The sequence below is a fragment of the Apus apus genome, chromosome 17 (assembly GCF_020740795.1).
Source record: "Apus apus isolate bApuApu2 chromosome 17, bApuApu2.pri.cur, whole genome shotgun sequence".
Taxonomy (NCBI): domain Eukaryota; kingdom Metazoa; phylum Chordata; class Aves; order Apodiformes; family Apodidae; genus Apus; species Apus apus.
In genome coordinates, this window is record NC_067298.1 from 2464997 (window position 1) to 2478216 (window position 13220).

A 13220-nucleotide genomic window follows, 5' to 3' on the forward strand; every position below is an offset into this window, starting at 1 on the left:
TGTCTCAATGTCCCCGTGTCCCCATGTGCTGGTGTCCCCATGTCCCGGTGTCTCCATCTCCCCGTGTCCCCATGTCCCGGTGTCCCAGTGTTCCGGTATCTCCGTGTCCCCGTGTCCCCGTGTCCTGGTATCCCAATGTCCCAATGTCCCGGTGTCTCAATGTCCTGGTATCCCCATGTCCCGGTGTCCCCATGTCCCTGTGTCCTGGTGTCCCCATGTCCTGGTGTCCCAATGTCGCAGTGTTCCAATGTCCCAGTGTCCCAGTGTCCCAATGTCCCAATGTCCCAGTGTCCCCATGTCCCGGTGTCCTCATGTCCCGGTGTCCCCATGTCCCCATGTCCCGATGTCCCCATGTCCCAATGTCCCCATGTCCCAATGTCCCCATGTCCCAGTGTCCCCATGTCCCGGTGTGGCGGGCGCCCGGACGGGCAGTGACGGAGCCCCCGGCTTGTGGCTCCCGTCCCACCCAGGGACACCTCACCCCCAGACCCTCACTCCGCGGCCCCCGGACAAGGCACCGCCTGTCCCGCCCTTCTCCCTCCGGGAGCTGCCCCGTCCCCGCCGCGCCGTGCCCCGGGAGGGCAGAGCCGGGCACCGGCAGAGCCAGGCACCGGGCCATGAACATCCATCCCCCTCCTGTCCCTCAGCATAGAATCACAGAATCCTCAGGGTTGGAAAAGACCTTCAAGATCACCAAGTCCAACCATCCCCCCTACACCCCCAGCCACTAAACCGTCACAGGAAACACCACGTCTCCCCTTTTGTTAGCATCTCCAGGGATGGTGCCCCCGCCACCTCCCTGGCCAGCCTGTTCCAAGGCCTCCTCACTCTTCCTGTGAAGCAGTTTTTTTTCCAATATCCACCCTCCCACCTCCTGCCCTGCTCCTCACACGGCTTCCCTGTCCCGGAGGATCCCAGGCAGCCGGGAAACTCCCTGTGCACTGAAGCCTTTCGACCCTCCCCCCAGGGACCCCCAGGCTAAGCTTAGGGCAGCTTCCAAGACCATCCCTGTCCATCCTGGTTTTCCTATTCCCAGCTTTCCTGGCGCAGCGTTTTCCTGCTCCTCTGCTGCCCAGTGTCCTGGCCCTCGTGGCCCTGCAGCCCCCAGCCCCACGGGCAGGGAGGGCTGGCTGCCTCCCTGCTGCCTCTCGGACGGGACCTGCCCCTCATCCCACCTTCCCTCCTGCTGACCTCATGTTTCAGCTTCCTTTGCATCCTTCATTTCCTGCCCTCTGTAATTAGCTGGCCAGCCTTGTGATTAGCAGCAGGCGGTGCTGCTGAGGTGCCCTCATCCTTCCCCTGCAGCGGGTCCACCCTGCTGGCGGCGTGGCCGAAACCGTGGCCGTGCCAGCTGCCCTTGTGGGGACAAGCCCGTGTCCTCCTTGGGCACCGAGGCCACCTCTGTCCCCACACCCATCCCCATAGATCTCTCTCCCCTGCCACGTCCTGCCCACCCGTGCACAGGATTACCCAGGGCTGCTGCTCCGCCTTTTCCCGTGGTGGCTGGGATGAGTGGCTGCGGACCAGCCGAGGATGGGGAGCACGCACTGCTCCCTCCTCAGCCGGGTGCCCAGCCAGCTCCGTGGATGTCTCCTGGGGCCTGCGCAGGACTTCCCAGCCCACCCTGTATGACCTGGGTGTCACAGAAGGTCACAAATGCTGCCCCGAGCCCGGACGTGCGGCGGAGCGCGGCCCCGAGCCACGCGCGGCTCCTCAATGACAGGCTGCCAGAGAAGCCACAGCGTCCTGTGAGAACTCATCCCGATGGCAAACTGCCCGGGGAGCTGTCTCCTCCCTCCTTGCCTCACTGCACTTCAGAAGCCTCAAGGAACTGCCCGGCGTTGTTTGCTCCCTGCATCCCACAGCGGCTGGGTGCAGGTTTTTTCCTCCCTCTTCAGCTTCAACAGAGCAGCCCCTCCGAGGGGCCAGAGGTGTGCCCACCTGCAAGGAAATGAGCCAGGGGAGCCGTGGGGGTGCAAGGGCTGTCTGCACATCTGGCTGCAGCTCTGGGCATCTGGCTGCAGGGTGCAGGGGTCCACGCCACCCCACGGTACGTGCCAACCCCTGGGCTGCTCAGTATCTTCATAAGAGAGCCAAGGGTGTATCTGTGCAACCCTACACTCATTTCCCCGGGGGTGACACACGCCTGGTTTCTTTTGTCTCTGGTGGGATCCTTTAAACCCCAACCTGAGCTCTTTGGTCCCTCTTTCCCAGGCTTGGCTGCTTAGCTTAACAAAACACCCTTTGCCTCTCCCCGGGCCCGGTGGCACCACTGTCCCAGCTGCTGACACCCTCCAGCACCTCCAGGACCAGGGATGGATGTCACCAGCTCCATCCAAGCTGCCTTTCCCACCCTCCTCCCGTTCCAGCCTGGCAGGGGCTGCATTTCCCGAGCCGGCCGGCGTGCCTGCCTGCTCAACACTGATTTTGAAGGCAATGTTCGCTTCGAGGTGGCTGCTTCCCGCAGCCCGTGGCACGCCGGGGCAGTTCCCGTGCAGGCTGCCAGGGGCTCGGCGCTCCCAGGCGCACAAAGGAGCAGTCACTGAGCATCAGCAGCCACACAATGCGACCGTGTCTCCTGCCGCCTGAGCACGCTCTGTATTTCGCCAGCAAAAGCCCGGGGAGAGACAAGGCAGCCACAATTCAGGGAAAGGGGGGGGTGGGGGGTGGGTCTCTCACGGGAACAGGCGGACCCGACAAGGGCAGGAGTCAGGGCTGTCCCACGGTCTGGGTGTGAGGCTGCTGGGGGTTGTTTTTGGCGTGGGGTGAGCAAAGGGACACGGGAACAGGGTTGGGTTGTGTATTTTCAAGGGCTGTGCCATGGGGCAGGGAGACCCGTGGGGGGAATAGCCCCAAAAGGTGGGATACAGGGTGGGTGTGGATCCCTGAGAGATCAGTCATGGGCTGGGAATTATTATACCAGACGTGGGGCCCAGCAACATGCTCCTTGGTATCCCCTTAAAGTGACACAAGTGAAAGTGCAAGAGGAAGAAGCAGACCCTGGGACTAGTTTTTGGAGAGGGACTGGAACACAGGAGCATACAGGCTGGGGGGACTGAGAAGGGAGCAACCCAGCCAGAAAGGGGATGAATCCCAGTGGGACATGCAAGGCCACCAGCATCTCCCTGGTGCCACCAACACCGAACCTGTCTGCCTGTGTGCCTTATCCAGCTGAAGCAGTCAGGGCAGAGCTGGGTGCTGCACGGATCCTCTCAGCTGCCTGGTGAAGGATTTGCTTTTTGGCAAGGCAGAGTGGTGCCTGAGCTGCCCCCACCATGGCTGAGCAACCTGGCAGGGCTGCAGGGCCAGCAGCAGCCCCCAGGGTCTGGAGCCACAGGGGAAAGGAGGAGTTGGGATGGAGTGAGGGACAGCCCAGGGACCTGGGCACTGCTCTGTGCTGGGTGCAAGCAGACCTGCAAACTCCCCACTCACAGCACCACACTCACTGCATGGTCATAAGACCCTGGAAAAAAAAACCCACAACATTAAATGAACCCAAACTGAGTATTTAGTGCCTCTTTTATTGAGCCTTTCCTTTCTGTGTGGCTCCAGGACGTGTCGCCACAGGGCTAGAAGCTGACCTGTACTTGTTCCCATTAAAGGCAGACCCCTCTCTGCAATCTCAGCCCTCCAGGAGCTGTTGCTTGGAAGAAAAACCCAAACTGTAGCACACCCTGGTAGCCAAAACCACGGGGAACATCCCATTTTGGTAAAGGGTCCCAAATCCCCGACCCCAGAGTCCTTTTCTATTGACATTGCAGGGTTTCTGCACTGTTCCCCCACAGAATAAGGCTGGAGGGAGCTCCCTGGTCAACAGGCAGCCAGAGGGGATGGTGCAGAGTCAGGCAATGCCCCCTGCTGCAGGGGACACTGCTGGTAAAATGTCCCTGGGATGGCATGGCTGATGGCACAGCAGGGACAGGTCACAGGGACCACGGTGGGTCTGCAGCAGGGCTTCCCCTGAGGGGCTGGTGTGCTCACCAGGGTGGGGGGACATGCAAGGGGACAATCTGCCATCATTTGGCCACATTGAATGCCACTATTACATCTGAGGACGGATCCCTTCTGGGTCTTGAGATGCTGCTCCCCATCCTGGCCCTCTCCCCAGGAAGGGTCTCCTGAAGACCCCTGGAGTGACCCCTGGCTGAGTGCAGGCAAGCAGGCAGCTGCCTGCCCTGGCTGCAGCCACTGAATAGGAGCCTTCTTCTCCCCCAACATCTGCCCCCTCGCTTCAAAGCCTCATTGTTTCTCCATGATACACATGATGCCATGGATTAACACTGCTGCAATGCCCCCCCCCCCATTAACCAGCATCCCAGAGGGCATGGGGTGGGATGTGAGGTGGGACCAGGGCCAGGGAGATGAAGAGGAATGTGGGAAGGCAGCCTCAGGCCAGGGGAGGGGCTTATGGGCCAGATCTTGTCCTCCCTGTCTTGTAACTCTGGCCATGCTTATCATCTCAGGGGTTACATTTGGGTTGCTCTGGCTCACTGGAGGCAGCTCCTGCAGGGACCTGACACCATGCTTGGTGGAGGGCACCTCTGTGGGGAAAAAGCCTGGAATCATCAAATCACAGAGTTGCTTTGCTTGGAGAAGAGCTTTAAGATTGTCAAATCCAACCATTCCCCCAGCCCTGCCAAGGCCACTGCTGAGCCATGTCCCTCAGCACCACATCTACATGGCTTTGGAACACCTCCAGGGATGGGGGCTCCACCACTGCCCTGGGCAGCCGGGGCCTGACAACCCTTTTGGGGATAAATTGTTCCTAATACCCAACCTAAACCTCTCCTGGCACAATTTCAGGCTGTTTTCTCCTGTTCTGTCACTTGTTGCCTGGGAGAAGAGATGGATCCCCTTTTGTTCCAACCTCTTTCCAGGGTGAAGGAGGCTGCAGCTGCCCTCCCAGGTGCTGGAAGGTCCTAAGCACTGGGGGCTGTATGGCTCCACATGGGCTGGATGGGACAAGCCCCCAACATTTGGTGTTAGAACAAGGGCTCCAAGGGCTTACACCAGGTTCAGGGTCATTCCTGGGAATGCTTGTTGCCAGCAGCAGGGAGACAGGGACAAGTTGGGGCTGTGATGCCCAGGTACCATGCAGGTCCCTTTGCAAAGCCCACAGCATCTGGTGGGAAAACAGATCAGAGAAAGGTTGGGGGATGTGCCCAGTTTGATACGTGAGTGATGTGTTTGATGTGTTTTATCACATCAAATGGCTGGATCCAAATTCCTGATGGGCAGGAGGAGGAGCAGATCCATCCCGGTGGGGAAGAGGCAGCGTCCCAACCGGTGGAGACCACCAGCTCCAGACCTTGGCACCTCTGCAGGGGCAAGCTCAGGGCTTTTCCAGTGCACCTCGAACATTTCTTTAGAGCTGCCAAAGAACAGCCGAGAGCACCACCTCCTGGGCACGGCAAAAAGCTGAAGGCGAGTTTCTGCTGGGTGTCAAGTTTGGCAGGTCAAGTTTTGCAGAGGAAAAACCTAGGGGACGTTGGGAGGACTGGCTGTCCCCTGGGAGAGGTGGGGCAGGCGTGCTGGCCCCAGGGGAATGGGGAAAAGGTGCACATGGTTTAATGGTGTAACCAGCCCAGCATGGAAAGGAGTTGGAGGAGAGGCAGGAGGGGCAGCATCCCACCTCACCACAGCTGGACCTGCCTTGCAGCTTCCCCGTGGACACACTGAGGCCACCAGCAGAGGTACCAGCCACCACTGCCACCGTTTCAGGGACCCCTCACGGTGCTGAGAGAGGAGAACATAGACATGGGCACAGCGATCCCTCCTGCAGCTTTTGGCAGTCACTCATTGACAGACTTCCCCAGGCAGGAATTTCACCAGGCCCAGCCTTTCCAGCAGCCACAGGCCCTGTGGGTAGGCTGAGACTGCCTGGCAAAGCTCCCCACGTGAGCCTGGGCATCAGGAATAAATCTGGGATTTTCTCCCCAGGATCGTGGCCGTGGTTGAGTAAAGGGAGCAGGGACATGTCTCTGCTGGTTGGAAATGTCCCTGCTTTATCTGTTATGATCTGGAGGAATGCAGCATGGATTTGATAGGGAAATATTGAGACCTAGAGGGAATATTTGCCTGGCACCAGGCTCTTATATAGATCAATCTTCTGGCTTGAAATGTGCTTTGAAAATAAGCACTTACATGTAGCTCTGTCTAATGGCATTTTCCCTCCTCCCCACCTGGTCACTGAGAAGGAAACATCTGGGTGGAAGATGAGGGCTGGCTCTGCAGTGTCCTCTTGTCCTTGTGAAGGGCTGCAGAGCTCTGCCCCAAAGCCACCTCAGGGAAGGGACCCCAGCCACCCCAACCCTGCAGCCAGGGCTCTGTCCTCTTTTGGGTCAGAAATGCCCCTTGTTCACTGGAAACCACAGACCCCAGAGCAGAGAAGGTCTCAGCTGTGGTTCCTGGAGCTGAGCCTGCTGGCACCTACTTGGATGAAAGGATCCTGGAGACCTCACCCCTGCATTGGGTTCAAAGGGTCTGAAACACTGTCCGTGAGCTGAACTTCTTAAAGCCCCAGAAAAAACAACAACACAGGCAGCATTTAGGGACTTGCTTTGCCCCTCAACCTGGTTTCTTGTCCTGTGGGCACCAGCAGACTCAGTCCTGCCACTCAGGGAAGATGCTGCCACATGTGGAAGTGTGGGGCAAGGGCACAGAGAAAAGCCAAGTTCAGGAGAGAGCAAAACTGCTGACAAAGCCTGGGCTGATAGGCCAAAACCCCTTTGATTTTGGCGTGGTCAAAGCAGCACAGGGAGACAGACTCGTTTTTCCAGTGCCTATGTATAGAGCCCTGAGCTCATAGCTTCCAACTGAGAAGAGCATTCAAAGCTGGGAAACAGGAATTTCCACCTCACCTTGGTGCTGGCAGAGAGTGAACAGAAGCTGGGGAGATGTTTGGCTGCCCCAAATCTGCTCTTGCTGGCCCAGGTCCAGGGATGGAGATCTCGGTGCAAGCAGCCCTGACATCTCCAGCAGCTTCAGGGAAGAGCTGGTTGATGGGAACACTTACCCCAGGGGTGACTGTGCAACCTCAGCCCTGGCACAATCTGTCTGGAGAGGTTTCAGTTTCCATTTCTGACTGTGTCAAGAAAACTGGGGTAATGAGTGGAGTGGCTTGGTCCCTGATCCTAAGAAGAGATGTGGAAGGTCTTGACATATTCTGGGTTTCCTTCCACCAAGGGCTTCATGGCTCAAGAGACCTCCTCTGCAGCAGAAGTCTCCCACCATGGGTTCCCCCTGAGGAGGGCAACTGCATTTTGACAGCTGCCCCAGTGCACAAGGCATCCCAGTGGGGCTGCACCCACCTTTCTCCTGCCAGAAACCAGCCCCGTGTTGTAACCACTGTGCCCGTGAGCCACTGATACTGCTGCCCACGCCTGCAGCCCTGCCACAGCACCTGGCCACGTGAAACCACCCTCCTGCCACAGAGGAGCTCCAGGGCCCATCTCACTGGGTTTTGGCTCCTCTTCTGCCTGTCCCATGGACCTTGCAGAGCCTTGGGCATCTTCTTGAGGCTTGGAGGAGGAAAGGGCTGGGAATGCTTGTGTGGAGCATCCCTCTGCCCCAAGGCAAGACTCCCTGCTATGTCCAGGTTTCTCCTGAAGCTTTCCATTGCTGGACATCCCAGACCCTCCTGGGCATTTGGGCCCCTTGATGGTGCAAATACAGGTCCCGTGGGTGCATGGGCAAAGCCAGAGCTAAGGAAGAGATGCAGGCATGTGCCTTGGGGTCACCCCGGGGCTCTGGGAATCTCTTCTGCCTGCAACAAGTGGCACCCAGATCCCTGTGGAGCTGCTCAGTGAGCCTGAGTGTGGGCTGGCATCCCCATGGCCACTGGCCAGCCTGCGGGGTGGCAGGGGTGGCTAGAAAGAGTTGGGATTGTGGCAGGAGTGATCCACCCTGCTGGCAATTTTTGCAAGGCTGTGCAGGGAAGATGCCTTTCAGCTTCTTGTCTGGTGGTCGAGGGAGGGATGGGCAGCACCCCGGGGCATGGGTAAGGCCACAGGGAACCTTCTGTATGTGGGTTTTCAGCTCACACCTGGCCTAACAGTGACTCAAGAGCCACCTGCAGCTGCTGAGATGGCCAAGCATGGGGCTGCTGCCTGGCCCAAGCCCTCAGGGTTCCTGCTGCTGCCTGGTGCACAGTTCCCAGAGGTGCTGGAAACCCCCCAGGGCAGGGGTGAGGTGGCAGTGGCCCTCGAGCCTGCTCAAGTGTGTCTGTCAGGCTGTACACTGCCACACCAGGGCTGGGTGAGTGTCCCACCATGTAAGACCAGGAGAGCAGGGCTGGAGTGATGAGTGTTTGGGGGATGGGGTGGGAGTGCAGGGACGAAGAGGTGGCCCAGGGGAGGGAGGGATGGGGAGCAGTGGTGGATGGAAGTGAGAAGCGTTTGGCAGGAGCCCAGCCCTGGTGCAGGATCCTGCAGCTCCCCCTGCTCTGCAGCCTCGGGGGCGGAGGGGGTGTTGGGGTCCCAGCATCCCCTTTAGCACCTGTTTCTTTGGGGTTTGACCCCAGGGATGGACCCAGCTGCAGCCTCCCATCCCACCAGGGAGAGCAGGCAGGACCCTGCCTCCTGTCCCTGCCCTCCCGTGCCTGATGCCAGCTCCTCACCCACTCCCTGGCCAACCAGGTGAATGTCAAGGCCTTTAAAACCTGAACCAGTTCCTCCACATTCACTCCCCGGGAGCTGTCCCTGTCCCTGCTCCAGCTTTTGCGTAAAGTCCCCGCCTGGAACGCGGGGCCAGCACCTCCCTGTTGCAGAGGTGACCCAGTCCTGTCCCCAGCTTGTGCTGGGGCACAGCCAGCCCCTCTCCTGGGGACAGTGCATGGAGGGGACCCTGTCCTGGTGCCCTGCAGCAGGTAAGGGGGCTGTGGGGTGTGGAGGAGCTGGGGCACGGGATTAGGGTGTCTTTCTGCAATGCTCTCAGGGAGCATCAAATCCCTGGTGGCCCCTAAACCAGAGCAGGAGCCCAGGTCTCTCTCCTCTTGCGTGGGGAGGGGATGGCTGGTTGCATTGGTGTGGCTGTTGGGGTGCAGGGAACGGTGCCCATGTAAGGGGGGGGGGAGGAGGGGGCAGCCAAGGAGGGGGTGGCAAAACCTCCAGAAGCAGCTGTGAGGACACCCACGGCTGAAAGCATGTGGGAGAAAAGGGGGTGCAGACCAGGCTGGTCTGCTGAAAGCGCTGCAAGGTCTGGAAAGCCTGCTGGTTTTGTGAAGCTCGAGCCCCTGAGCTAGACTAAGAGGAAGGAGTTGAGCTGAGCATCCCTCCTCTCTCCAACCCCCTCCTCCCTCCTCCCTTCTCCCATCTCCCTGCACCCTTTTTCTGCCCCCTCTTCCTTCCCTGCAGCCCACATGTGGGCGCTCCCTGCTCCGGGAGATGCTCCGGACCCCGCGGGCTGGGCTCTCCCTGCCCTGCCTGCTCTGACTAACAGGGGACGCCGCTCTCTGCCCGCCCCCAGCTCCAGCCTGAGCCAGGAACACGGCGTGGAGATGCTGGTGGCCTGGCCACCAGCCCGGGACATCCTGCAGCCGCTGCGAGGAGCCTGGCAGTGGTGGCAATGGGTGCTGGCTGCCTCTCCTGGGCACGGCTCATTCCTTCTCCCCCCCTGTGGGGCCCTCTGCTCCTGCCTGCCCCACCAACCTGGCCACCCCCTGCTCCTGCTGGCCCATCTGTGCTTCCTGGGGTGGGAGCACCTCCCTTTCTTCGGCAGGTTTCTTTGTGGAATGGAAGTTCTCAGCTCTCACGCACCCGGAGCTGGTGGCAGAGCACAGGGGCACTCGTGACACCAGCTGCTTTAGCTGGGCTTGGCACCCAGCAGGGACACCCAGCTCCACCCAGGGGCTGAAGCCTTTTCCTATGGGGTTTTGCAGCCGGAGATGGTTGCTCTCAGTGGCTCTGGAGCTGAGCTCCTGGGGTCACCTCTCTCTTGCTTCAGGGGCCTTGCTGAGAGGCTTAATGCTCCTGGAAATGCCTGGCCTTGTTGAGACCATGCCTAGAGGCATCCACCTCCTCTGTTAGGGACAAGAGAGCAGGGAGGAGGAGAGATGGAGAGATGGATCATGCTAATCCTTGCAGCTGAGACCCTTACTAACCCATCCTGCCTCTTCCCCACAGCTGAGGAGCCCCCGCAGAGCAGGGATGTCCGAGACCTCGTCCACCAAGGAGGGTCCCCCAGCTGAGTGCCCCGTGTGCTATGAGAAGTTTCACCCTCTGGAGGCCACACACCGCAGGCTCAGCTGTGGACACACCTTCTGCCACGACTGCCTGGTGAAGTGCTTGCTCTCCACCAAGCTGGATGGCCAGGTCCAGAACAGCATCATCTGCCCCGTCTGTCGCTACGTGACTTTCCTCAGCAAGAAGAAGGCTCTGTGGCCACCCAAGGCAGGCACCAACCCCCGGACACTGGAGATGCCTCTGTCGCCTTCCTCCTTGTCCCATCTGACCAAAACGGAGGTCAGCAACACCTTGGTGGTGCCCAGTCATTTTGTGATGCCAGTGCAGAGCTTTGACCGGTGCTGCAGCACAGGGAACAGCCCCGTGGACACGCAGGGGGTCCCAGGAGAGCTGGCACGGGAAGCCCACATCTTTGTCATCAGCGACCATGGGATGCCACTGGTGGACATGGACTGTGGCTCCCTGGGGAGGAGAAGCAGAGCAGAAACACGGAGCTCCATGTCCTCCAGCTCAGCCCTGGGGGTGAAATGCTGCCAGTCACCCATCGCCCTGGCTGTCCTCCTCATCCTGACCGTGGCCATGCTGGCAGCTGTGCTGCCTTGGCTACTGCTGGTGAAGAGGGACTCATAGCAGGGATGGGATCAGCTTGGGTACCAGGGGGATGTTGCTGATGCTGGGACAGAGCTATGGCTGGAACCTCTTTGGAAAGACCTTTGGAGAAAGCCTAGAAGCAGCTTTAGGTGAAGCTCTCTCACCTGGCCAGGGACTAGATGGACGTTCAGACCTTTCTGCAGATCTCTGGAGGCTCAGTGTCACTGCTGGCATTTTCTGCCTCTTTTGGTTAAAATATAGCAGGTCAGACCCTGCTGGTGGGTTCCTCCAGTGTCTTAGCAGAGAGGGTGCTCTCTCCTCCCACACCCCGTGACAGGGGCTGTACTGGTCCCTCCCTTCCATCCCAGCTCCGGGTGGGCTGTGACCATGGCACCCAGGTCCCTGAAGCCCAGGGACAGCCAAGGGCTCTGTACATGGAAGGATCAGGGCTGCCAGGCTGTGGAGCTTCTGGGGGTCCCTGGGCTCCCCAGGCTGTCGGGTTCAAAGGGGTCAGTGATGCAGCACCCTGGAGCAGAAACTTCTGGCTTCCCATCCCTAAGAGACGAAGAAAAACCAGACCCTCCAACTAGCCTGGCAACAAGGGCAGAGAAGCCAGAGGATGGAGAGAGCTGGCCTGGCCTGTGAGCTCACCCTCCGCTCCTTGATGGGGTGGGAAGAGATGCCAGCTCATGCCCCAGGCAGTCCCAGCCGTGCCCTCCCTCGCTTCTTTTCTCTGAGCTCCCCAGGACTGTGGCCATCCTCCTGGTGTCCCAGCTGTCCCTCCTGGTGTCCCAGCTGTCCCTCCTGCCCTGGGGATGCAGGAGCAGGCAGTGGGCAGTGGGGCAGGGAGCTAAACCAAGGGTGTGGACTGTGTAAGGGGGCAGGTTTGGGGTCCCACCCTGCTGTCCTCACTGGAGCCCTGTGCCTCGGCAGGGTGATGCTCCTTGTCCCAACATCCAGCTCCTAAGCTTTAAAACCTGGCGGCTCATTTGCACCCCTGAACCAACAGTTCTGGCACCACTCAGCCCCACACACCTCCTGGCTTCGCTCTGTCTGGGACTGGTCCTACCCAGGGCAGCCTCAGCCCCTCATCCCCTGCCTTGGGAGAGGAGAGGACATCTCAGATACACAGGTGAGACCTGGCACCCCCCGTACCTGCTCTCAGGGGGAGTGGGGGCTGCTGGTCACCCCCTCCTGGGGCTGCCCACTAGTGCTTGGGGCCCCCATCATGTTTCTGCCCAGCTGTGCACCCCCAGAGCAGCACCCCTGCACCCTCCTCACCACCTTTGTCCTGCTGACCTACTCCCTGGCCCTGTGGGTGCTGCTCTCGGCTCCATCATCCAGGAATGTGCCCCGAGGGCCGTGGTGCTGTCACGGGTGCTCCAACGTGTCCGGGAGCAGGATGTCCCTCCCTGTCAGCCCTGGAGGTGACAGCAGGCTGCATGGCTGGCACACCCTTCCCACGCTCCCCAGGAGGGGTTCCCTGCTGCAAGGGCTGAGCATCAGGAGGGACAAAGGCGGCCAGCGGTGCCACCGAGGCAGCTTCGGCATCACCCAGAACATCTCCCGGGAACAAACAAGCACCACTAGGGGCTGGAAAGGGGGTGAGCAGTGTGGGGGCAGAGGAGCTGAGGGCATCGTGCCCCTTCCCCTGGGGTTCCAAACAGGGCACAGGGCCCTGCTGGGGCTGAAGACTGTCTGGCTTCTCCTGCCCTCCCCCACCCCGTGCCTCAGTTTCCCCACCGACACGGTGACCCTTGGGTGAAGCCACGGGGAGCTCAGCTGGGGAAACACGCTTGAGCCACCTCCCTGGATTGGCAATCCCATTTCATCAGAAATGATGACCTAATAATGACACGTCCGTGCCTCCTTATTTAATAATAAACCTGATTATTAGTCTGGGTGTCTGGGGAATTAAAGCTGGTGCCAGGATTTGGGGCGAGCTCCTCCTCGGGGGTAGGGCTGGAGGAACCTACTTGTGGCTTCACTTGCTGGAGCCCTGGGAGGTATTTGGGCAGGAAAACGCCCCAGTGGCACACTGGGAGGAGATGGGATGTCTCGTGGGGTGGTGGGCTCACGGGCAGCAGCAGGAGCAGGGCAGGGGGGACCAGGGTGTTGTCAGCAGGGGCAGCCAGTGCTCTGGACCTGGAGGTCTGGGCTGGGGTCCTGGGGCATCATCCAATTCAGAGCTGTGGTCGTTTGCCACAGGGTGGCAGTGCTTGGCCAGGGACGGTGGCAGGGCCAGCCTTGGGTGGGGGGTGGGGGGTGACATCCTGGGCCCCCCAGCCCCTGCCTTCGGTGGGTGAGGGTCGGGCAGCAAGAGGTTGGGGATCCCCTGGGAAATCCTGTGCTGAGCACCCACTGGTGCTGCTGGTGGTGGTGGGGGGGTTGGTTCTTGTGCCTGTGGGCACAAGCCAGGGCCCCTTCACACCCAGGGCATCAGCCCAC

At 60.1% G+C, this 13220-nt stretch overlaps 1 protein-coding gene across 1 annotated transcript; it reads left to right on the forward strand.

Annotated features, from left to right (window-relative positions):
• Positions 1–10145: 10145 nt before the first annotated feature.
• On the forward strand, positions 10146–10811 carry RNF222 (ring finger protein 222). The gene has a single exon (XM_051634704.1). It carries the CDS (start codon positions 10146–10148, stop codon positions 10809–10811), a length of 666 nt encoding a protein of 221 aa, XP_051490664.1.
• Positions 10812–13220: the final 2409 nt, after the last annotated feature.

Excerpts from the sequence above, each read along its gene's own strand:
- RNF222 (XM_051634704.1), top strand. The coding sequence starts at position 10,146 with ATGTCCGAGACCTCGTCCACCAAGGAGGGTCCCCCAGCTGAGTGCCCC.